This window comes from Aptenodytes patagonicus, chromosome Z, assembly GCF_965638725.1.
Source record: "Aptenodytes patagonicus chromosome Z, bAptPat1.pri.cur, whole genome shotgun sequence".
Classification (NCBI taxonomy): Eukaryota; Metazoa; Chordata; class Aves; order Sphenisciformes; family Spheniscidae; genus Aptenodytes; species Aptenodytes patagonicus.
The window spans coordinates 72,491,397-72,517,290 of NC_134982.1; the positions used below are offsets into that span (position 1 = coordinate 72,491,397).

The following is a 25,894-nucleotide window of genomic DNA, read 5'->3' on the forward strand; positions in this document are numbered from 1 at the left end:
AAATTTATTTATTTTGATAATTAATGAAGTACTTGCTTTCAGAGGCCATGTGACTTTTTCTCCCACAAGACTTCATGCTTAAGAGATTGCTTTTAAAGGGTGTGAAAGATGAATCAACTTTAAAGAAGATAAGAGGATGCAACTAAGGTATTAAGAAGCTAAATTGAGGAGAAAACAGAGTGTATTATCCACTTGGGAAAGGATGACAGAAAAGGGAAAAAAAGGGAAGAAGGAGATGAAAAACTTAGTGGAGAAATACTACAAATACCTTAAGGAGCCATATGCAAAAGTCAAATGAGACATGGCTGTAAAATCAGAATCATGTGCATTACAGACCTCACTGACTAAAAGCACATTTATGTGAACACATTGTGTAGACCTGGGAACCTGTGAAGGGGAGCTGATTCCCTTCTTTGAAAGAAGATATCCTAAAAAGCTTTACAAGTTCCTTTATGTTGTGAAAACTTATGTAGGGGCTGAGACGGGAAAGTTTAAAATAATATGTAACTTGAGTTACAGGAATTGGATAGAGAGAAATTAGCCACTCATTTTTCTTAAATTTGCTTTGTCTAGATGATAATGCTGTTAGGCTTTGCTACACGCTTCCTCTTCCCCACATACTTTTCATCTTGAGAGGTATAATTTAGGTGGCAAAAAGGTGTCTGATACAAAGAAAGTTACCAGTGAAATAGTAAGAAATATTGCTCTAAGTCTTGGAACCCACAGTAAAGGGATGTGTAGATAATGAGAAATGCTATTACTAAGAATTAGCATCTACTGCTGTTTCGGTATGCTGGCGATCAGTCATTGTAGCATGGGAAAAGGAACGATGAGTCAGATGATATAGGTATCTTTGCAGGGGCCTTTGGGGGGATGGTACAAATCCAACTGGGAAACATTCATTTAATTCAGAGTGTCAGAGTTGTAAACATTTGTGACTACTTTTGTGAGTTTGCTCTAAATTCAAATCATTGTTCAAAATAGTATTTGTTCCTTTGCTTTTGCATGGTAAAAATCCTTCATTAAACATATTACTCTTTCCACTTGCATCAGTCATGGATGTCAGTGTAGTTTTTTTCTTTTGCCAGTCTCCATTCTCTACCTGCCCCAAAACGTGAATTTTATCTGTTTATTGTTTACACATAAAATCTAACTGTCCTTGCTGTGCAGTAGAATTTGTTTTATCTGAGTGGTTTTGTCAGCCCTCAAAGCTGTTTGCAGCTCAGTGTTGCTGTATTTAGCTGCAAAGAGTCTTCTGCATTATCCCTGTTGAGCTATAACGATTATGTTTTGAAAGTACTGGATTGTGCTATTCTTTCTGGACAGTCTTGTTCTCCTTGACGTGGTCATCCAAGTTGCATTAATCCTGGTCTGCTGTGCAAGTGAAGTCTGCCATATGGGAGACGTCGTTTTGTGTGCAGGCTCTGTCGAAGTAAATATTGAACTTGGCATTTGCTTAAAAAACATAACAGAGCAAAAACCAAATGATAATCGTTTATAGAATGTGTGGAAAGTTTATTTTCTTAATCTCCCTGCTCTCCTTTCAGATTATTTATTATTTATTTATGAAAAGGTCTGACGTAGGAGGGAACACTGGTGGGATTTTTTTCTGATAGTTCCTTCTAGTATGTCAATGTTCAGTGTATTACAGAAATAAGATTTTTTTTTTTTTTTTAAATCCCCTGGATTTCATCTAGAGAAGATGGCAATTGTTAAAGCTCATCAGAATGTGTGTCATTTTACACTAAGTCAAACTGTCAGAGAATAATTTTTCAGCAGATGTTTCATGGAAACTTTTAATCCTGAGAGTAGGGTTTCCTTCCCAGGGTTAAGTAAAGGCTCACAGAGTCTCAAGCATGCCATGACTGCATCCAGCCTCAGATCATTCTTGATGAGTTCACTCTTAAGGCTGCCCTAAGAATTTTTTTGCACTATTGTTAATCATTATCACCTGCATTTGGTATTCCAGACTGGATCCAGGTCATGATGTTTCAGAACAAGACTTCATGGATCAGTCTTCTGAACAAGTTTGGGTTTTTTACGGTTTGCAGGGGATATGATTTGTTTCACTGGTAAAGTCTCAGCAACTTTTCCAAATTCAAACCCTCTCTCCCCTACATTCCCATAAGTATTTGCCTACTCTGAGGTATGTGTAAAACAAACAAACAACTCTCCAAAACCCAAAAAAACAGCAAAGCAAAAAACCGCCACCCCCAAAACACCCAACACCCAAGAAAAAACAAAATAACAGTGAAAACAAAACCTCTTTGATTGGGTGTGAAATGTGAAGTTTTATTTTCCCTTTTTAGGTTGGAATTGAAGGTGTATTACAAGTTTTTTACCCCTTAGATTTGCCATAGAAGTGTGTGTGTGTTTCCTATATAACTGTTCTTTGAAAACTAAATGGAAGTTAGGCATTTGCTATGCTTGTTTTTCCTTGTTGTTGTGTTGGTGCATTGCTGAAATGGTTTCTGAACATTTCCACTTCAAGAAGGGTTGATAGGCTGCTCATGAAACTTTCTTGTGTGCTTTTGCTCCTAAAGCCAGGTTGTCTAGAATGGAAGAATGTTGGTTTAGGTCATTAGCTTCTCCTGAAGCTTTCTATGCTAAAAATAAAACTTGGCTTTGTAGTTCTGAACATGGGTAGCCGCTGCGTTCATGGGTTGTGATAGTGAATGGGAACTCGCAGAGGTCTCTGCTTGGGCAAGCAGGTGTAGCCCTTGCCTCCTGACCTGAGTCTCTCCCTCTGGCTGCTGGATTCAGCTGTGTGCGGGTGGTTATTTGGGTCAGTTTCTCATGAACTGAAAGTAGAAGAGAGGAAAAAAGGATACTCAGGTTAGGGTAAGTCCCCCTAGCCCACCTTCTGATAATCTATTCTGTATTGGACACTTCATACTTTGTATACAGAACAGCAGCATCTCATTTTTCTGCAGCTGAAGGACTTCTGTACTGGGACACAACCTCTTTTTTGTTTACTTTCTCTCCCTACCTCTGCGCCCTGCCCAAGAAGCAATGGGAAGCTCCAACAAAGTGCAAGACAAAGACCATCAAGGTTTGGTTACTGCTTCACTTGCCTTGGAATAATAAATCCCCCAGTCTCATTCAGCTGCCAGAAATGTCTGATGGATTTTTGTGTGACTGCCTCAGAGAATTAGCTTTTAAGGAATGTTGTTGCAAATGGCTCATAGATGTTTTAACAAACAGGAAAGAGCTTGGCAAGCTGGGAAGGAGAATTTGATGTGGTTGAATTGGGTGGGAGTTCTGGAGACTATAGGGGAAAAAAATCAGAATCCAAATTTGGAAAATCATTCCTTGCTGGTAGTTGCAGGTGTTGGAGGTTTTATATCAACATGCATTAAAAAATGCTGCAATGAATGGTTGCTGGACTCTTACTGCTTCGCCCAGCAGGCTGTCATAGAAGACAGGCTGAAATGCAATGTTTGTGAATAAGCTGGCTGGCATATTATTGTTACATCTCATCTTCAAATTACTGTGTATTTGACATGCATCAATCAAGGGACTTTTTATTCTGCCCCTCTTGTATCTTTCTGGTGGTGGTGGTGGAGTTAGCCCTGTAACATGAACTTGACTTCACAAAATATGTGCTTAATATTTTTCCTCTTTTATGTTATAGTATAAAAACAAGTTTGGGAAAGTTCTTTCTTATCTGTCTTCTTCCCCTTTTATTTGTCTGTGATAAAGGGGCTTTGCTGGTGTAAGGGTTTTTTCACAGGGTGTCCTAACAATGGTTGGACCCCAAGCTGATCTTTTTAGCAGGGCCTGTTGCAATAGGGCAAGGGGTAATGGTTTTAAACTAAAAGAGGGTAGATTTAGACTAGATATCAGGAAGAAATTATTTACTGTGAGGGTGGTGAAACACTGGAACAGGTTGCCCAGAGAGGTGGTGGATGCCCCATCCCTGGAAACATTCAAGGTCAAGCTGGACAGGGCTCTGAGCAACCTGATCTAGTTGAAGATGTCCCTGCTCATTGCGGAGGGGTTGGACTAGATGACCTTTAGAGGTCCCTTCCAACCCAAACTATTCTATGATTCTATCTGGCGCTTGCTGGGTAGCCCTGACGATCTTCACCAAGAAGGTCTGTCTCTAGTTCTTCAACACTTGCAATGCAAACCTGCATTGTTTCAGCAAGGCAGTTGTTTGGAGTGTAGCAGCCACATGGCATAATTTAGAAGCCAAATGAGGTGTAAAACTGCTTGCTGGTAATCTTGGCACTGCACCAAGTTTTCCTCCTTTTCTCCCCAAAGTGATAGTCCCATTAACCCTGAGGTGAAAGGGAAGGGCTAGTACCGCCTAGTTCATAAACTCATTATTATGCTCTATTGAAACTTGATGCAAACTGCCTGGTAGCCTGCAAACTCCCAGATGAGCCCTGTAGCTGTATCAATGATTCTTCAGGTTCAGAAGTGGTATAGGATGTCACTGTGTTTGTTTCTTTTAATTCTTAATTGTTACCTTGATAAAAGGAGAACAACACTGATTTCCTCTGTAGCAATAAAAGCAAGGAGTGACTGTCTTTTGCATATTGTTTTCTCTTTCCAGTACAAAAAATGCTAGTCCAAGCAAGTTTTTAATTGCAGTGGAAAGCTCTTACACAAGTAATAAGTAAGTAATTGAAAAGATGTCAATACTGGGAAAAGTTGAATCACAAAGTTTTTAGCTTCTCTCAGAGAGGGTGTGGTCTAGGCACTTAATTAACCTAGAGAGAATAATCATGGGGTGTACTCAGATGTGATCACCATATCTACGTCCCTAGAGCAAAGGTTTTTGGTGTCAGAGCGAACCTTAGGAGCATTAGATAAGGAAGTACTTTTGCGCTGGAAACATCAGAATCCACAGAAGATGTTCTTGTTTCAGAAACACCATTTTAATTTGCATCAGCAATTTTTTTTGGCCCTATGTTGAGAGCAGTCTTTGTGGAAGACCCCATGTGACTACCCTTGTGGGCATTTAATGAAGATGGTTGCTTCAAAGATGGTTGTGCTTATCCTTAAAATGCCACAGTGTTTTTTAACTGGAAACTAGTGACCTTAAGTTAAATTCCTTTTGCTTAACCTTTAGAGGCTATTGTGAGAGTGTTTGTATCCTTAGTTCTGTGTACCCTTTCCTACTTGGAAGCTCATCAGCCTCACACTACTGTAGGTCCTGCAGCTCAGTCTCTCCGGTGTGTTTTACAAAGCCCTGGCAAGTGCGAGCCTCTCTGTTGTGATGGGGAAGGAGATGTGTGGGCAAAATAATATTTAGACACAGGCCTAGGAAAAGTTTTTTAGTAGATTGTTCTTTTTTAAGACTGCCTAAGACTGCAGCTGTCACTCTGGCATTTGGTATATCTGTATTTCTCTTGTTCCCCTTTGAGCCTGGAAGTTGTTGGCTCAGGATTCAGGCTAAAAACTTTCTTCTGCCTGAGTTGGTAGAAAAGCAGCTGTAGCTGGGTGAAGAATAGGCCTTCCTGGAGCTGTATTTTTCCCTGCTGAGGTATCCAGAAGGTTGCAGACCAGTAAGACTTGACCTGACCTGAGTCTATCCCCGAACCAGAGGGTTTGGGTGGTAGCTGGGTGTCGTGGTTTAACCTCAGTCGGCACCTGAGCACCACGCAGCTGCTCGCTCACTTCCGCCCCGCCCCCCCCCCCCCCCCAGTGGGATGGGGGAGAGAATTGGAAGAGTACAAGTGAGAAAAACTTGTGGGTTGAGATAAAAACAGTTTAATAATTGAAATAAAATTATAATAATAATATAATAATAATAATACACAAGTGATGCACAGTACAATTGCTCACCACCCACCGACCGATGCCCAACCAGTCCCCGAGCAGCGGCCCCCCCCCCGCCAGCTTTCCCCCAGTTTATGTACTGAGCATGACGTCACAGGGTATGGAATGTCCCTTTGGCCAGTTTGGGTCCACTGTCCTGGCTGTGCCCACTCCCAGCTTCTTGTGCACCCCCAGCCTGCTCAGTCGGCAGAGCATGGGAAGCTGAAAAGTCCTTGGCTAGTGTAAGCACTGCTTAGCAACAACTAAAACATGGGTGGATTATCATCAACTTTGTTCTCATCCTAAATCCAAAAGACAGCACTGTACCAGCTACTAGGAAGGAAATTAACTCTATCCCTGCCGAAACCAGGACACTGGGCTGCTCTGTATGTAGTGATTCCATCTCAGTGGAAGTGCACTTAAATTCATGATCTGCTGTTGGCCATATGCTTGATACCCTGTGGCATTTCAGGATGAGGAACAATTTTAAAAGGCACTACTGAAAGAAAACAATTCTATCCTTTCTTTTTCTTCTGAAGTTTGTATGTTGAGAGCGGTTTGTTGCTGTTCTTTCTGTATAATGCAGAACTGCTGTGCGCTTGCACAGATTGCACTGAAGGGGTTAGAATCTAAGTTTTAGGTTTCTATAGGATCAAATTTTATTACAGGCTGATACGAACTTTTACAGAAATGTGTTACATTCTGTAATGCTTTGGATTTCTTAACAGATGGCAGGAAACAAAATAGGCACTAGGAGTGTCTTGTCCATGAGTGCAAAGTCATTCTGGAGCTTATGCTGGAGCATTACCACTACACTTTCTGTCCATGGGCTTCTGATCAATACCATAAGGGCAATTAGATGTTGTCTAATGGTATTATTAGCAGAAATTTTCTGTTTTTTTCTGCAGAAATTGATTTTAGTGGTTTGCATAAGGTAATTTAAGTAGTTGTATCGGAAAAGCGGTTTTAAACTCTCATCAATTATTAACTTTCTCTCTGTAGGCCACCTTATGTGTCTGTACTTTGCTGTACTTACACAGGTGGATATAAATTAAAGATACAAGTAGATATAAATTAAAGAATAATACGTAACATTTCATATTCTGTCATGCTGCCTCACTGGCTTTCCCAGTCTGATTTTTGATTTTTTTTATGCATTGGGTGGTTAAAACTTGCTCAGCAACAAAAGAAATGTAGGGAGCTGCTGGAAGAAACATGATGAGTTCGTTATGTTGTACTTGCTCTTCTACCTTTTCTCTTTTTCCATCTTATTCCCATCCCATTTCCCACCAGGCTCTGCAGTGGTTTTATACCTGTCACTTCAAAAGCAAGTTAGAAAGACCACTCATAATAAACAAAGTTTCTTTGGCTTGTTTCAGAAAGGAAGAAGATGAAGGAACAGATTCCCCCCCCCCCCCCCTTTTTTAATCCCACCCAACATTTCAGTCAGCAAGCTGCTCCCTTCTTTTTGGCAGTGACTTGAGACTTCAGAGGATTGTCACCAGGGTCTGAACAACTGCAGAATTTAAATTTGGTCTCCTTCCCTTGAGTCTTCTAGATCAGTACAGTCAGACCCTGAGTAAGTTTGACTCCTGTCAAAGTCCTTTCTCACAGTCTTTCCCAAAATAAACACTGTTTTTCACAAAACTCCACTTTGATCCTTTGATCTACAGAGTATCCTTTTTCTTCAGCAGAACCTTTCTGTGACAATAATGAAAAGCCTGCATTTCTATGCCAGGTGTAAGATAAAATAGCCAGACTCATGGCCAGGGAAGGAAAAGTTCTGTGTTTCAAACACGGGTTGTTGAGGGGATCAGATGCTCATGATGGGTGTCCAGAGCAGGTTATTCACCACTCCAGAGCTAAAGACGGTCTCCTCTGCATCTGATCTCAAGGGGAATACTGCCGCCTTGGGGGCGGCTGCCTCCGTTGTGTCTGGGGCTGTGGTGGGAGTAGGGCAGGCAGGTGACTTGAAGGTGACACTTGAAATCTGAAGACAGGTTGGGATGTGCGGAAAAGCTTTCCTGAAAAAATCCCACCAGGGCTTTTCAGTATTCCTCACAGTTGCTGTGTCTGGCTGGGATTGTGCTCATGTAGCCATTCTCATTATCTCTTTCTGCACTTGAACTCATTGTGTAGGATGAATTTTGGGCAAGTGGCCTTCTCCCACCAAGCTGTGATTGGATTTTTCTTTTATTTTTGGAGCAGCTAGAGCAAGAAAACAGCTCTGGCACTTTACCTCCAGAATAGCTGAGCCAGGTAACTTGTCTGTTACTGTACAGGGAGGTTTGGTTTTTCCTTTCCCCTGAAGAAGTAGCATGAAAGTGCAAGAAAAGTGGGCAGGGATTATGAGCCTTGAACTTAATCCAAGACAGTTTCATTGAAGTTCCCCAGGCGCTCCAGAATTTTTTTTTCCCCAAGGGTATATATTCTTTTTATAAACATGCATTATATGACTAGAGTATTCTGATTTAAAAAATAAAATAAAATTATGCAAGCCAACCAGGAACTTTGTGTCAGTTAGAGCTGGAGGGCTGCAGAGAATGGCATTTCTGTTTGGGTTGATGGGAGTAGAACATGGACTCCAAAGCATGGTTTGTCTGTGTTTTTAAATCCCGAACTCGTACGTAAAGGAAAAATTTTAAGCTTTTGGAGGCAAGGATGTTTTGTACTATATCATGTTGGAGATACTGATATGAAATCCTTTTGGTAGGTTCGCTGGCAGCTCAGCGTGGTGGGGAGCCTGGGATCTGGACAGGCAGTTTCCTGGTCAGTCAGGGACCAAGGACTCCTCCAGACAACACAGTCTGCTGGAGTAATGAGCTGGCGACTCTGCGTGACCAGTCAACTGCTGTGCATGATCTTGTTCATGTCTGATAACACAGGCATATTTCGTACTTCTCTTCATCCTCCTTTACCTCCCAAAGATTAATTCTGAGGAAGACTGGAGGAACCACATGCTTTGCAGTTTGGGGGTTAGTGATTTTTCTTGATTAAACTTCCAGCAATGTTCCTTTCTCCTTGTGTTACATCTGGCAAAACTTTATCTCACTTATTTCATTGCGCATGCTGGAAGTACGGGATTGTTCAGTGTAACTGTCCCCATGCTTTCAGAGGCAGAAATGCTGGTGGGAATTAGACCTTTACAACTGGAAGCAACTTTCTGGGTCATCAAATTCTGTGTTCCCAGTATGTGTCAGATTTGCTGCTAGTGGTTCCCAGGAAGACCCTAATATACAGGGAGAAAAATTCAAATCCTGCTCAATAACTTTGGAGGATTGTTTACTAGTACGTCTGGGAGGAAAAGAAGCTATCTGTGACTACGTGTACTTAAGTTATTATTTCCAACTTTTTACTGGGAATAATTAATTTCATTTCACACCTAAATAACTATTTGTCAGCCTTTACTAGAAATATATTTTTTTTTTTTGTGATGCAAGAACCAGAAGATAAGTCTGATATGTTTGTCATATCAGGAAGGGCATGCGAGATGCATAATACTAAATACCTAAGTCATGGAAAACTTTTATGGAAGTAATTTGGATTCTAGAATTTTAAAGATGCAATTATGCTTCTTCTAATGTGAATGTCAGTTTAACAAAGTTGTGCGTCATGTAGGAAGAGTGGTCTCTAGAACAAGTATAAAGCTCAAATATGTTTCTTATTCTTAATTTTTCATCTTTTCTTCTGTTGTTCTTTTGGTACCGTCACTTCCAGTCTTCATTATTAATCACTAAACAAGAAACAACCTACCTTTTTAGGATAAGTGAATAGTATACTAGAAGTACTTTTGCTAAAACTGTTGGTACAGCTCTTGACAAGAGGATATTGAAATGTATCATCTTCCACCTACCATCAGCAAGAACCTCAGTATGGTTGTAGTTCAAGAGCTGGATCTCTGTACCATCCAGGCTTTGAACCTTTGGGTGGGGGGAGACCAGTGCCGTTGTCCTGATCAGCCAGATGGCTGGGCTGTATTCGGAGAATAGGTGAAAGCCATGTGGAGGGTACTGGACTGTGGCAGCACTGAGCTTTTTAAAATTGTCTTGAGTGTGTCTTTAGGGTATTTTGTGTACACATGCAACTATTACTCTTTAATCATCCTTGATTCAATTAAGAATACTTAGGAGAGGAACTGTGATTCCAGGTAAGTTGTGTGGCTCTGAACGCAGAGGAAACCTTTGGATTCATGGGACTGTGAATCATCAAGAAGCTGACTGGCACTTAAAAATATATACATTACATATTAAAACCCAAGAATTTAAAAAAGATTTTTTTAAAAAAAATAATTATTTAAAGTATTTCAAATATATTTTTAAGTATGACTTTTTTAAAAAAGGATGATTTGCCTGTATATTTGTTCTCAGGCTTAGTTAAGTTTACGTTGTATATACTGTCCTGTCCTGCATGATAAAGCAGTTTCTGTGAGTTGTAACTGGCACCTTGAAAGTTGTGGCTGATGATGTCTTACGCATTTTTCATTGGCAGGTTCCAGTTGCACACTGTTTTGGGCCTCCAGGACATTACAAAAGAAAGTTTTGCACTGTGTGCAGAAAGTCACTGGAGTCACCTGCCTTTCGATGTGAAGGTAACTTAAAAAACCCTACTTGTATAGCCATTTGTGTGTTACCCAGTAACGTACACTTTGCTTACATTGCATACCTTGAGGGTATGTGTACACAAACACACACACACGCGCGCGCTTACTGTGTTTGAGAGATTTTTGCGTTATCATCCACTCATTGATTGTGGAAATGTGTACTTCAAATTAAGGAATAATAAATCAATAACCCTCAACAAACCACAAACTTTGTCAAACATGTATGCTCTTTCATCTTTCCTCCACTTTACTTTGAGCAAGTTTGTGGTGTTGATGGTGTGCAATGAATCCATGCCCGAGATGTGCAAAGAATGAGAGGCTATTATAGCAAAAGAAAGATTTCTGCTGTTGAGGTAATTTATTTCTGTTTCCAATAGAAGCTTTTGATACAGGGAATCATCAGGTATTCATGTTTCTAAAACCTTCCCCTTTCTACAAAAGAATGGAATATAACTTTTCTGTGTTACTGGTCTCAGATATCTGTTGCTTGTAATGGGGATGAGGTGCCTTCAATGGAAAGATATTTGAAAATACTGTTTGCCAAAATAGTACTGCTCTTGAGTGTTCTGACATGGATTCGCTGAAAAAACAGTAAAGAAATCACCCACACACCAGAATTTTTATTTTAAATACATGTTGGCATGAGTACTTGCCTGACTGATTTTGACGTGGGGCAACTCCTTAATTCCCTATTGTTTCCCCTGTCTTGAATATTTAGTAGTAGTTGTTCAGTTGATGTGAGGTTGAATAGAATTTACTATTTTAAAGGAATATTAATGGTGAACTGTTTAAAAAGAAAAGATAGTCTACTGAGAGAAGAACCAATTCTGTAGGGATTTGAGATGCTTTCAAAATTACTGTTATGCTAAAGATAATGTCTTATTTAATATGGTCGCCTATGTGTGTGTGTAGGGGAAACATTTCTCTTTGATCAGGGCATTTAGACTTACAATGGTGCAGTGTTTTTGTTTCTGCTTTTGTCTGGTGAGTTGCATAACGAATCTAAACTATGTTCTTCTGACTAGTGGGAATCTGTCACTTAACGTAGTTACCATGTGAATTGGATGATTTGGTGGGACGGTCAAAGAGCTACAGATACCACAGAGTGATTTCTGATGATCTATATTAATAAGTCTCAGAACTTGTGTGGCATGAGATAAACATAGAGAATTTGAAAAGAAAATTTTCGCTAGCTATGTCGTCTTAACTCCTGAAAACAGCTTTAGTTTAGTGATCTATTTTAGTTAAAGCTTTCTAAATTTTGCTTTCATATTCTTACTCTCTTAATTCTACTGTATTAGCGTTGTACCCATTGGAAGGGAATACCTATTTTTTCAGACGTTTCCATTTAAATATTCTTAAACAAGAAACACATGAAATTGTATGTTATATGTAGGTATTACAAATGCCTGGACATTTTTTTTTTCTGGTTCAGTGAAGGTTCTGAATTGTGTTCCTCACATGGATTAAACAGTTTTCTTGTTTTGTGTGGTGTGACTTGTTTGCTATCCCGTGTTCTTAATACAAATAAGTCTATGACTTGTTTTTCTGATACTTTTCCAAAATGTAGCTTAAAAAGGGCAGTTGAGGTTCATAAAATGCACAAGGTTCTTCCTTTAACCTTCAAAAATACTTTCAGAATTTGTTTTAGAAGTCAGCTGTTTTAAGTTGTAGAGCTTTTAAATCCAAATGAAGATGTTGAACTTTCTTCCTTTTTCTGCTTACTTCTAATGACTTAGCTTAATAGTACAAGTCTAGTGTTGGTTATGATGTTCTCTTCTGATACTGAAATTTAAAGAACTTTTCCTGGAATCTTTGCCATAATTAAGATAGAAAAGAGGGTTAAGATGAAGTTACCTTTTCTAAGCAAATGATTGACATCATTAGATGTACTTCTAAAATAATTTAAATAACTTGTTTTGAACTCTTCATATCTTACAATAAAATAAATTCCTTGAAAGGAAATTGAAAATTTTCAGAGAAGTGCTAAACACTGTGGGTGCGTGGTGGGACATCTGTTCTCAGAAATAAGCATGCATGTATATTAACCCCTGGTGAGATAAGTACATACACTTCATTGGCAAAAATTACAGTATTTGGACTCCAAATTCTGCTGACAATTACTAATTGCTTTGGATAGCTATTTTTGCTGTAGAATTCACTGGTAACAGTTGAACCTGGACTCATGATGGTGGGAGTTGCTCTCCCTTTTCTTTCCAAGAAGGGCTGGAAAGAAAAAAGAGGAAAGGGAGTAACTCAAACATTTTCTTTTTAGTGTTGGATCCTTTACAAAAGTTTCTTATTAAGCATCAACTGGGAGCAGCAAATTTACTGGGGAGGGAGGCAGTTGACATTTTAAAGGTTATTTTGCCAAGTTTATGTATCTGAAATTAACCAACTTGTTTTTTTGACAATTATAAAGGAATCCACAGCACTTTCATGACTAGCTTGAACAGAAACCCATCATTCTGTTACGAGTTAAAGAATTGTGTAGATTATGGAAGGGCTGATAAAGATGACACTTCTTTTTGTAGGCCCTCTGATTTGACTTGATCTTTACATATTAAAAACTTCATCTTTCCTATCAGCGAGATAGCTATCTTAAGGGTTTAACTCCTGTGACACTGCCACCCTTCACATGCACACATTTTATTATAAATTCTGAGTTGAGTTTGGTGTTAGAAGCAGCACATGTGAATTAAACCAAGGGAAAAAAAACCCTCTGTGTTCTTACAAAGTATAGCCAAGGGCAGTGTGTGCCTGTGTTAGCAGAATTAATGATAAAAATCCCAACGCTTTTGTTAATTCCTTGAAGCCGTAATTTGGTCTACAGAAACTTTTACCCTTAGTGAGGGTATGACTCAAAGGATCTAGCTTGCCTGGTAGCTGAATTGGCAAAACTGTAAAATATTCCTGTTATATCTATGAATATGGAGAAATGTGTGTGGAGGAGGGACCATGTCACACCTCATATAAAAGTTCTTGAGCTCAGTGGAGGCATGCAGTATGGGGAGCTGTACGTGAAAGCTTGTGGTTGACTTAATAAGGCCCGTTAAAAGAGGCTTTGCTTTGGTGTGGTGGTAGATCATGGTCTGCTGCGATTATTTTCCTTTTTCTGACAATGAAATGGTGATGTACAGTATGCAGATGTAGCTTGGACAAATCTTCTCTGAGATTAACATACCAGTTTATTCTAGTCAGGTTTAAAATTAAATCCGTTGAGTGTCATCTGGCAATAAAAAAGATTTATTTCCTGAGTAAAACATGCTTTCTGGCTGTTGCCAGCTCCCTGAGAATGATGTTGTCCAGTCACTTTGCATGTTCTGACGTTAGCGTGTGTCGTATCACTTTGCAAACACAAGTGAGTCCATGCCGGTGCAAGCGTGCTGCATGGGTTGATGGCTGGTCCGACCTCTGACGCATCTCCCACGGGACCATGAGCGAGACAGGGCTCCCTGCTGTGAGCAGGAGGGGTGCGCTGCTGGCTTGCTGCTGCTTTGGCGGCAAGTGCCCCCTGCTTTGCTGGGGCTGGGGACTCGAACACGCCTCGTCTCTTGTTTCCTTGTGCTTCTGACAGCTACAGGGATCAAGAGAGGGGCTGTCCAGGAGAAAAGTGTCTGCTGTTTTGAACTCACTCGTGAAGTGCCCGCTTGCTCTGCAGTAGAATTTGGGAAGGGTTTTGTAAAGGGAATGGAGTATTGCTTCAGGAAGATCATTACTTTACACTTAAGACTTGGTGGTATTTAGATGCAGGAGGAGAACTTTCTCTGTTAATGGCTTCTAACATTCAGCTTTTTTTCGATTTAATTAAATCAAAGTAGACTTCAGGCACGATTATATTGCAGTAGGCAGCGGTTCCTGTGAAACTGTGAGACTAAAGCTGAAATAAGCCAAACAGTTGTTACAAATTTAACTTGCTGCATTGGAGGAAATATGGCAAGTGCTTATGAGCAAAATTAGCTCAGCCTTTCCTTATACTTGCTGCATCAGTTTAACACAAAGGAAATGGAGCAACACACAGGACAATGCTGATAAACTTCTTTTATTGCCTATACTTGCTGAACAGAAAAGAGTATGAAAGAAAGAAAGTACCCAGTATCAATACAGGCTGGGGGATGAAGGGATTGAGAGCATCCCTGCCAAGAAGGACTTGGGGGTACTGGTGGATGAAAAGCTGGACATGAGCCAGCAATGTGCGCTCGCAGCCCGGAAGGCCAATTGTGTCCTGGGCTGCATCAAAAGAAGGGTGGCCAGCAGGTCGAGGGAGGGGATTCTGCCCCTCTACTCTGCTCTGGTGAGACCCCACCTGGAGTACTGCGTCCAGCTCTGGAGCCCTCAGCATAAGAAAGACACGGACCTGTTGGAGTGGGTCCAGAAGAGGGCCCCAAAAATGATCAGGGGGATGGAACACCTCTCCTGTGAAGAAAGGCTGAGAGCGTTGGGGTTGTTCAGCCTAGAGAAGAGAAGGCTTTGGGGAGACCTTATTGCAGCCTATCAGTACTTAAAGGGGGCTTATAAAAAAGATGGGGGCAAACTTTTTAGCAGGGCCTGTTGCGACAGGACAAGGGGGAATGGCTTTAAACTAAAGGGGGGTAGATTTAGACTGGATAGAAGGAAGAAATTTTTTATGCTGAGGGTGGTGAAACACTGGCACAGGTTGCCCAGAGAGGTGGTGGATGCCCCATCCCTGGAAACATTGAAGGTCAGGTTGGAGGGGGCTCTGAGCAACCTGATCTAGTTAAAGATGTCCCTGCTCATTGCGGGGGGGGGGGAGAGGGTTGGACTAGATGACCTTTAGAGGTCCCTTCCAACCCAAACTATTCTATGGTTCTATGAAAGTATAGTGCGAAAAGGTAGTGGAGGAGGGGGGCTGGAGGGAGAGAGGGAGAGAGGAGCTGCAAAAACCCCGGTGTTTCCAGCTTAAAGAAGTTTTCTTGTTTTCATGCTTTTAGTTTGTGAGCTACATGTGCACACAGACTGTATCCTGTTTGCTTGCAGTGACTGCCGGCAGTGCCACCAGGATGGGCACCAGGACCACGTAAGTGCGGATGCCTCTGCAGCAGAAAGTGGTCACGCAGTGTGAAAACATGGGCTAGAGGAGGGGGAGGAGTCTTGGCCTTTTCTTTCGCATACTGCCAATTATCAAAGCACTTTTGTTGCTTATTGGCAGGCAAAAGAAAGATGGGGCTTCAGAATGTATCACAGATAGCGAGATAAACTTAAATTCTGACATATTCCTGATGCTTATTGAAGCCATGCTGAAAAGTCTGTGCAATGTATACAACGTTCTAATTGGGGAAAAAAAAAAAAAAAATCAAGCATCCTATCTAAAAATTTGCATTGCAGAAGCTGGCATGGAACCCTCTTTTTTTCTATATGTTGAGCTGTTGGCTGCATTGCATCCCTGGCAAACACTATTATGTTCCTCAGGCTTTCTGCAGTCTGTCTGAGGCAAGACTGCCATCTTCTCACTGTAGAATACATACATAATACTGACCTTTCAGGATTTTTTTTTTTTTTTAAGAATATTGGTTTTGGTGGACTGTGAAGAAAAAGAACTATGTGATAAATTTTTTGATAGTTTGATAAACAACTTTTGGTGAAATGTAAGATTGTTCAGGTTCATATTTATAGTGAGAAGATACTTAATGTCCTAGTCTGTGTTGCTGTTTCCTCAGAGCTGTTTGAATTGCTGATTTTAAAGTTAGGTTGAAGATGCTTCTCTGTCCGTTTCATATAACGCTAAGTCATGATGTGTTCCCCCAGGATACTTATCACCACCACTGGAGGGAGGGAAACCTTTCTTCAAGTGCTCGTTGTGAAGTTTGCAAAAAGACCTGTGGCTCTTCTGAGGTGCTCTCTGGCATGAGATGTGAATGGTGTGGCATCCTGGTATGTTGTGCTGTTGTGTATATTTGTGAGAACCATATATATATATGCACATGCTTATTTAAACATTTTATATAAATATACTTTATTTGTACCCTGTATAAATATACTTTATATGTACTTTATAAATACACTTCATGTATACACTTATTTATATAAATTTATATATATCTTTAAGAGTTAGATGGAAAATCTGATTTTTTTAAATCCCCCCCCTTCCCCCAATTAGTCATTAGAATGAGCAATTCTCAAAATCACAGTTAAACTTTATGTAAATCCAATGGAATTAAAATTTAACAGGGACTAATCATTATAGATTTCTGCTTAGAAGCCTGCAGTTACTTTTGCTGTGTGAAATCAGAATTTCTGTCAAATCATGAGTTCTGCAAGGTCAGAGTCTTACCATTCTAATATGCTTTTTCCTCTTTCAGTATAGAATAGTTCTTAACCTGCGTGGTTGTTTTTTTTTTAAAGATGTCAATATCGGTTTCTGTGTTTTTCCGTTTACATGATGCATGTTTAATTCCTGTGCAACATGATGGTACCCTTCAATAATCCTCATGAAAGCCACAGCTTTTCACATACCGATACACAGTCTGCTGTGTAGGTAACAATTGGTCCATCCACTTAATGCTACCTCTTATTGAAATACGATGAAAGTGCAAAGTAGCGCCAGATGGGGTGGGAAGTGAAAGGTATATGTAATAAATCATAAATTTGCCACTTAATGCAAGATGAGGTACTCTATGTAATAATAATTTAAAATTAAATTCTGAGGTTATTCAGTATTTCAGGTATGATTTGAATAACTTAAAATATTTTTTAAATGTTGTGGGGTTTGTATTTTTTAATCTGATTCATAATTTCTGAGGTGGGAGGGGCTGTCTTTGGGAACAGCCTAACAAATGTAACATGCTATATGGCCACACATACAAAGGTATGTGTATTCAATAATGGCAGAAGGTCTTTCACAGTATAAAGGCAGAAACTAGCCAGTCATGTTTTGGAATAAAAGTCCAAACAGTGTTATCTCTGGATCTGCAAGTGGGTACACCTGTGTAAGAGGATATTGCTATTTTCAAGCTATTCAGTATAACCTGCCTACCTTTCCCAGCTCCCCTAGTAAATATCCACGTAGAATGGAAGAGCCAGGGTTTGAGACCAAAACTTTAAACTTCTCAACATAGCTGTATAAAAACCTTCAGTTTTTAATAGAGCAGGTTTGTAGTACTTGCAGTTTCTTCACGTGTTAAGACTTCCCATTATTGGTTATATAAAAACTGAATGGAACAAATTAAAATCTAGGGTGAAAAATGGGTCACTCATTTCATGAAAGTGATTTACAAAAGGTCTATATATGTCCTAGCTTGAGTTTTGCAATTCCAGTGCATATTTTGTTATAAACAAATTTGTTTTCTTTGTGTCTCACTAAGTTCTTAATTGATGCTTCTATTTATAGGCTCATGCTGCTTGCTACATAATTGTCACACCAGAATGTACTTTTGGAAGATTAAGGAATATGATTCTTCCTCCAAGCTGTGTGCAATTATTTTCTCGCAACTTCAGCAAACTGCATTGTTTTCGAATATCAGAAAATTTGCAAACAGAATCAGGTAAAAACTTTCAAAGTTGAATGCAACTAATTGATGAGCATGTTTTAACCTAGTGTTGTAATTCACTGAAGCATGTGATTGCTAATTTTCACTGGCTTTTGTGGCAATACTATAACAACCTGCTATTTCTGGGACGGGATAGAGATTTTTTAAATGCAGACTGTGTGCAAAATGCTGAAACTTCTGTTTACTGATGCAGGGCAATTTGAAAACTGTTCTTGAAATAGTAAGTATGCAGAAAGTGAAAACCGAAAATCCAAAAATTTGCTTAGCAGATTAGTGTTATCATTGCTACAGACACTTGCTGATATACATGTTGGTTTTTATTTGGCATATCATGTATACAGATATTTTTATTTGCCTCTTTGATTAAGCATCTGCCCTTGTAAGATTTCTGTGCTGAAAGGAAATCATGTATTTAGCAGGGTAATGTTCTGCTGCCATCTAGAGTGTATGTTTGTTTAACAGCTCTTTAAGAACAAGAGAATTTCTTTAAGCTGCTGAAGTATTTTCTAATTTATATTTTGATTATTATGTTCTTGTAAAGCCTTTCTTTTGGTGCTCGAATACAATAGGAAAGCAAATAAAAGGTAGGCAAAATATAGGTCATAGAAGTTAAATGTTTGCAACTGCATTTTCTCAACCTGACAAGTTGTTCTTGAACTTTCTGCTTTGAACATGCAGGTTTGGTTTTGGTGAAGGCAGTGGGTCGCTAGCAGGAGCCATGCATTCTCATGTGCAGAAGCTATAGCATGAGTCCCGCTACTGCATAAACTGCATGACTCTAAGTCTACATAACCTAGATACACTGAAGTGATCTATAGAAGTGTGAAGGGGGAGAGGAGGCGTTATGTTGCTTTTTTTGGTTGGCATGTTTTTTTTCAGTGAGTTATTTTTCTTTTTAATGAATTTGCTTTTTGGTGGGGGAAGATGAAGTACAGCACATACTTGAAAGTCATCGAGTTTTTAATGGTTCCAACATAAGAAATACCAGAGATGAACAATCAGGATGAGCTTGGTTTTGCTGGAAGACTCATTATGAACCTTGATTTAGGTCTATTGTTAGGTATTCTACAAGTGTCCCAAAGGCTTAAGTGAAGATGAGGTTGTATTATTATTAACAGAAGTTAATCACAAACCTTTTAAATAACCTCTTTGGGTGTGACTTTTGTGATGTTAACTAAGTTTGTCTTTTAAACAGTGGTGTGTTCTTTTAATATGTCAGACTTAAACTTTTTCCTTTTTTAATTTTTAAATCACTTCTAAGTAAAAATTGGAACATGGAGCACCTTAAGTGAAAGAATCCAAGGTTATAGCTGCACCTTCCAGTCTCTTCCCTCATTATTTTACATGATGGAAGGAGAATGTTTTCCATTTCAGGACTTAGGCTACATGCTAAATGTATGAGTTTGTTACGCATATTCAAGTTTTTTTTGAAGTAATAATGTTTTTTGCATTCCTTTAATTAAAATGTATGTCTTGGACTTTGAATTGAGAGAATGCAGTGCAGATCAGTCATTAGCCGGTGGTCAGAAAGCGGGGATGGTGAAATATTCAGTAACTTAATTTGGACCATTTCCAGTGCTTTAATGTGATATGAAAAAACAAAGGAAACCCACCAGATTTGGAAAGCCAGAATGCATTTTTATAGTGCTCAGCCTGCATATACCCAGATAAAATACAGCAACACCCTGAAAAATCTCTTTTCTAACACCAGATCTCTTTTCTGTTGGTCTGTGAGAATTTCTGCTCCTTGGGCTCAGCTCCCTGTCGCGTGGTGGGCAGCAGCCTGCCAGGGTGGAAGGGCTCCTGACACCAAGGGGAGCAGGGGCCGAGCCGTGGGGACGCTCCTCTTTCCTCCTCCTGCTGGTCCCACGTGTACCTCTGAACTTGATGGCTACCCCCAGCACTTGACATCTTCCTTTTTTTATGGTCAATGGGCCACGGTTGTGGCTCAGCACAAGGCATGGAGTATAATACTTGTGGTGCAATACCTGCCTTGTAGTCTGCTGTGCATAAGGCTTTTTGTTCTGTTTTTCCTTAGCCGATGATGGTATGTGACACTTGTTTTAGCACCTAGGTCCCTGATGCTCAGGTACAAGTCCAGTGCCTCCACGTGTGGCTCCTTGTTACACCATTCACATCTACTGAGGCTTGCTTTAAGACCTGTTGCTGGAGTTTTGCCGCTCTCAGTCGTCTGCTGGAGATCAGCTGTCTGCAAGTCCCTGCCAAAGGCACCGAATACCATTGTTATGCAGGTCTTTCCCTCTGCCCAGATTCTTCCTTAAAGGCAGAGCTGGGAATTGCCTTTAATTCTCACATTATCCTGCGTTGCAGGAGCTCAGTGCACTGGCCTGGTAGTCCCTCTTGTTACCCATGTTCACAGAACAGACCTGCATTTTCTTTCAAAAACCCACTAGCTCCTGGCACATGCCGAAAGTTACCAAGATGTGTCATGGGTCCAGCAGCTCCCTGACACTCTTCAGGATGTGTTTGAAGCTCCTCTGACCACGGAGCAGCTCGGGACAGCTGCCCTGGGAATTGCTGCCACTTTTCCAGGTGGAGGCAGAGGCTTCAGATGGCAGATCTTGTTAAAGATTCCATGCATGTTAGGGATGTTTCCGGAGAGCAAGGAGCATTTCAGCTTTGTTGGAGGATAATTAGCGCTTCTGTCCTCACTTCTGTGGGATGCGTCATGCAAGCACGCTTGTTCAGAAGTCCTCACACCACGGCATGCACAGAGCACAGCTCTTCTGTTGCCACAGCTGATGAAGGGCATCGCTCAGAAGATTGTGAAAAGACTGGTCTGCAGTATTGAAGAAGTGTTGGCAGTTGCCTGGATGAGTTAACTGCTGCAGGCACAGCTCTTCCCAAGCTGATGGCTGGGGAGTGCCAGATGACTTGTCCTAGACAGAGAATGAACACATCGTTGTTGACCTACTGGGGAGCATTTGTCCAGATTAGCTTTTGCCACTGAGTAAATGCTAAGCTTCGTGGCCAACATACAGTGAATATCTCTGTGCTTAAAGTGGCTTTTCAAAGCTCTTGGACTACTAGGGGAAGCAATGGTAGAGCAGTACCTCCCCTTCCACCAACTGACTCCTGTCTTAGTGTATTTCAAAAGAAGTCATTGAACTTCATTGGAATACTTTCAGGATGCTGTTAGTGTAGATTTCCCTACTGTCCACACTGAGGGAGAAGGTAATAAAAGAAAGATGTCAACTTCTTCCCATCTAAACTTAGAAAAAGAGGAGTGTTGGGAGCAATCAGGAATTCTTTCATTTTATTGTTGTATTTACTTATTCTTTTTTTAATTTGATTTTGTCTGAAGTGAAATTCAAGAAGTCATTCAGCTTCCATTTATTTCAGGGTGTTTCAAGACCATATTGTATAAATTTCTCTCTGATTTGAAACTTAATCTGTTTGTCAACTATAACAGGGAAAGTATTTCAACTCTTTTATATCTTAAAAACCCCAACTCAGAAACATTATTGTTGGTCTTTCTTGTAGTCAGTTGAAGCATTACCCAAATACTCAGTAAGTTACCTGGTCTCCAGTTTAGGACTCCTGCTAAGTACCCTTCTTGACATGCTGTGATGCTGCTTCTTGGAAGGTTTTCCTGCGTTAGGATTCTGACTTCCCTAGTACCTCTTTTGCTCTGAAGATTTGTCTTTACTGATTTTATTTTATTTTTTTTCTCTCTTGTTTTGTGCTTTGATTTCCTGCTTTGTCCCTCAACTGCAAGGCATAGTTTTTATAAAGGTGTTGCCTGGTTTATATCTTTTTGGGAGCTTTGTCTGCATCCCAGTCAAGACTGACTGGGAGTTTCAGTGGGTGGGAGTATGAATACCGTTATACAATTAGCACACTGGGTTGGCTTATCTTGCACGCTACTGCTACCCTTAGAGAAGAAGTATTTATCACGTTTGGATTTGCACCAGTCTTCCTGTATGGACCTGAATGGTCAGGAATGAGAATGCAGTCAGGATGTTATCTTCACAGAAGCAAATTTAGATGTTAGTAGCTTTTATTTTAATCTTAAGTATTCTATGTGTGATTTTACAGGCTGTGTTATTATCTGACATGTTAGCTCCTAGCTTTTAGTGAGAGCGATGAACTGCTGTCAAAGTCCTCTTCTGGAGCGCAGTAATTTCTTTCTCTTTGGGTGTCAGCGAATCTATTTTTCAGTTATGGAAATTATTTATATAATACCCATACTTCTGACTGGAAAGCTGTTACTGCAATTCCTGGACTGATTTGGTGATTTAAAACTTAATGGAAACCATATATACTTAGGTTATAGGCAAACATGGCAGCTTGAGGAAGGGATGAAATGCAGTAGTGGCAATGTTAAAGCTAATAGTAGAAGGACTTCAGGTATGCCTTCACTGTAGTTACACGACAATAGAGGTTTGGGTTTTTTAATGCTGTTTTTATAGCATGGATTATTATCGGAAAATAGGCAGAAGAAGAAAGTGTGCTTTTCTGGCTGGTTTCTTTTATGTTAGCTTCTTTGATGGAAACCATCCTTAAATGACAAACACTCCCCCTCCCCCCCCCAGTTCAAATTAACAAGAATCCTTTCTTAAAATGTTTCTGTTTTCACAGATGAAGATGATGATGTTGATGGGTCAACACAGGGATCAGCAAAAGATGTCCAAATTTCAACAGATTCAAGTAAGCAGAATTTTACTAACTGGTGAATAGTCACCCATTCCAGACTTTATTCATATAATCTTAACTTGTTTTGCCTTATGAAAAAAACATTAAAAGGTTATTTTTCTAATGCTAGGTATCAATTTGAGGTCCAAAGTTTTTGTCCAACACATTTATCCGGGGTCTTACAAATAACTCATCATTATTTTCCACTGGTAGATTGGCATAAATGACAATCTGTTCATTACCCTGACAAATAGATCATTCCTCTCAACGTGGTAATCGAAGAAAGTAAGTATGGTGTAACAATCCATAGATAAGCAACAAATTTAAAGGTTAGACAGCATGTCTTTCCAAAGCCACCTTCTTTTAAGATAGCTGGATCCAAATCTTGCTGAAGACACCAGGTGGATTTTTTTTCTTTTTTTTTAACTTGGGCATGTTGCAGTAAAAGTGTATGTATTCCTGTGCACCAGGATTGAGCCGGACTGGTTGCTTCTTTTGCGGTTAAATTCTTATGCGTGTGGAGTTTTCTGCGGTTGGTATTAGCCAAACTCTTACTTTTCAGAAGATTAAGCCAACCACAATTTAAGGGCACCTTACCCTCTATATCCATATTAGTGACTAGAAAAACATGGTACTTGCTACCTAACGTAGCTGCATGGACTGTTGTAAAAACCGAAATTTCAAATCAATAAATATGACTTTTTCCCCCCCCCTTTTTTTTTTTAGCCTAAAATTCTTACAAAATTAATAGGATAATTGTGCAAATGCTTTTTGGATTTTTAAAAAATCCAGCTCAGTAAATAATTAACTCAGTTACAGAAGTGATCTCAAGCATGCTCTTATTTCACTCCTTAAAATTTGAAGATAGTGTCTCTTAATGACTGGAAGTTATGATCTACCACCATACTCCCTTATTATGTGACCAGGCTCTGACTAACTGCGGTTTATCTAAGAAACTTTCACTTTTTCCAGTGGTTTAAGTGACGTAGTGGTTGAGTGTCAGGACTTTTATACTTCACCAACTAAGGCTATTTCCCTTACTCCTGACTGTCAAAGAGAGCAAATTACATATCCAGATATTTCAACTGGATTGGTTAAAAGTACTAGTACAGAACAGTTCAGCTTTAGACAGCCTTCCCAAAAGAAGGAAAAAAGATAGGAAAATTGGGGGCAGGATACAAACTTTAATGTCTTTTGTTCCTATACAGTGTCCGTCTGTGGACTGGAGAAAGCAGCAGTAGATGGTACATTTTCAAGACTCATGTAAAGAATAGCTACTTGTGTTTTAAATAGAACAGTGGCATTAAAACAAATTGCTTCCTCTTAATGCATTTGCACAAAATAGAAGTCAATGTAAAGGCCAGTAACTTGGCTATAATTTAGAAAGCTCAATAGGTAGGGAGTGATTCTAATGTCTCTTTAAAAACAAGGCTTTCACAAAAAAAAAAAAGAGGAAATGTTTGAAAGCTTTAGTTTAATGGTGTTAAGGGTCTCCAAATCTGGTACCCCAGTAGAGGTGAAGCTGCTGCAGCATCCTGTCCCCTCTGTGGCTGAGCAGGATGAAGGTCTGTTAGTGGGAATGTCTGTGTGTATATGTGTATGTATTCTGATACATATATATGTATATATGTACATGCATGTGTGGCTGTGTGCATATGTATATGCACACACACCCCCCCTCCCCGCCTAGGTCTCTCGGTGGACCCCCAGCCCCCAGTCTATCTAGGAGTCATCCTGGACCTCCTGGCCTCTCCAGTAGTCTTCTCTGCCAGGTGCCTCACTCAGAGATGCATGCACACGTGGCTCCCAGGCCACTTACCCTTGTGTGCCAGTAAGCCCAGCCTGATGTTTGCTGGTGCTCACAAAACAGCTATCACTCTGGTTGCTGGCACCATGGACACGTGGGTCACAGTGACCTGCAGCCCTGCTTCAGTTGCAGGAACCCATATGCACACATGCATGCAGAATAGTGGAAACCACACCCACAAAAAGAGTTAGAAATAGCATTTAATGAGAAGACAGGACAGACTGTACTGATCAGGTGCAGGGCATGGCCAGGTAGGCGCACCAACCAGCAACCTCTTTACATGCAACCAGCTTCTTTTATCTCCTTATGCCTCTATTTTCACATACTTGTTCCTCCCCAAACCGCCTTGATCCCTCCCTTCCCCTGCCTTTGGTTCCTCCACTAAACATCCCCTAACAACTCTTGTACAATCCCAGAATGCTCTTCCCATGCATCTCATAGAGCCCCGCACCCTGAGTGACCTCCTCAGTTGGTGAGGTGACCCACAGAGCTTCTCCTGCAGACTCACCTGGTGCGTGCCACCCCCAGCCCGTGGGGCTGATGCCTTGCATCAGGGCAGGACATGGCTTCTTTGATAACTTCTCTGACAAAGTTATTGGGGTTCATCTGCCAGCTGTTGTGCTTCTGTGCCTCTCTGTGTGTGGGGAGTCATGACCTATCAAATTAAACATGAGAGGGGCACGGTTATAGCGTGCTGGACCTCTTCCACCTGTCTCTAGATAATACCATTTGTGTAATATGGGTCAAGAGTGAGCTGCTCATTAGCTTCTGTGTGTTGACTCAGTACATCTGCCACATCTTTTAGGATGTTACTGTGCTCTCCCTCAGGAGTGTCTGAGCTGAATTATATTCCAGAATATTGTAGCCTTTCTTAATTCCAGCTCTCCACGTTTTACAGATGCATATTTTTAAAAACAGTGAAAACAAGTCAGAACAAATTGAATAATATTGACTTGTAAATACATGCTTTTCCATAGGAAAGAAGCCAATAGGAAAGGATGCAAAGTCTGTAGATTAATACTGGAAGAAAATTTGAATTAGTGGTCTGCATTCCCTTTTGTTTCTTTGCTATCGTAGTAGGCTTGTTGAGTGAAGTGTAAAGTTAGAAGATTTAAGTCTTATGCATCATAGATAGTGGTTGAGGGATGTTGCTTCTCCATGTCCTCAGCTTCTTTCCTCACAAAAGCTTCTGTTCAGTGGTACTTCAAGAGATAGTCATTTACAAGTTGAATTGCTGTACCTGGTGTAATGCTGAAAACGTTTTTTTCCCCCAAGACAGTTTGCTTCACCTGCATTTGAAGATATTTTGAAAAAGAGGATTACGCTCAACTGTGTTGAATGAACTAGTGGCTTAGGTGCTGGAAGAGATTGTGTATTTCCTTTTCTTGGCTGAATTGCCTGTAACCTACTAGGAAAAGAACAAATGAAAAAATGAAAAAATTCTGAAAAATCACACGTTACTTTTCTTTTGCTTCCTTTCCCCATTGTGCATATCCTCCTTTCCTCTCCTACCTCAACCCCCTTCATCTGCCTTTTCTGACACTTGATATTGCC

The 25,894-nt window shown here is 40.2% G+C and overlaps 1 protein-coding gene across 1 annotated transcript in view; it reads left to right on the plus strand.

Moving 5' to 3' along the window:
- Positions 1-25,894, plus strand: part of DGKQ (diacylglycerol kinase theta) — a 100,892-nt gene that overhangs the window by 24,857 nt on the left and 50,141 nt on the right. The window contains exons 3-7 of the mRNA XM_076362166.1: positions 10,258-10,357; positions 15,322-15,407; positions 16,136-16,261; positions 17,718-17,871; positions 22,480-22,548. Of these exons, the coding sequence (XP_076218281.1) occupies positions 10,258-10,357; positions 15,322-15,407; positions 16,136-16,261; positions 17,718-17,871; positions 22,480-22,548 (535 nt within the window). The remainder of the gene's footprint in view (positions 1-10,257; positions 10,358-15,321; positions 15,408-16,135; positions 16,262-17,717; positions 17,872-22,479; positions 22,549-25,894) is intronic.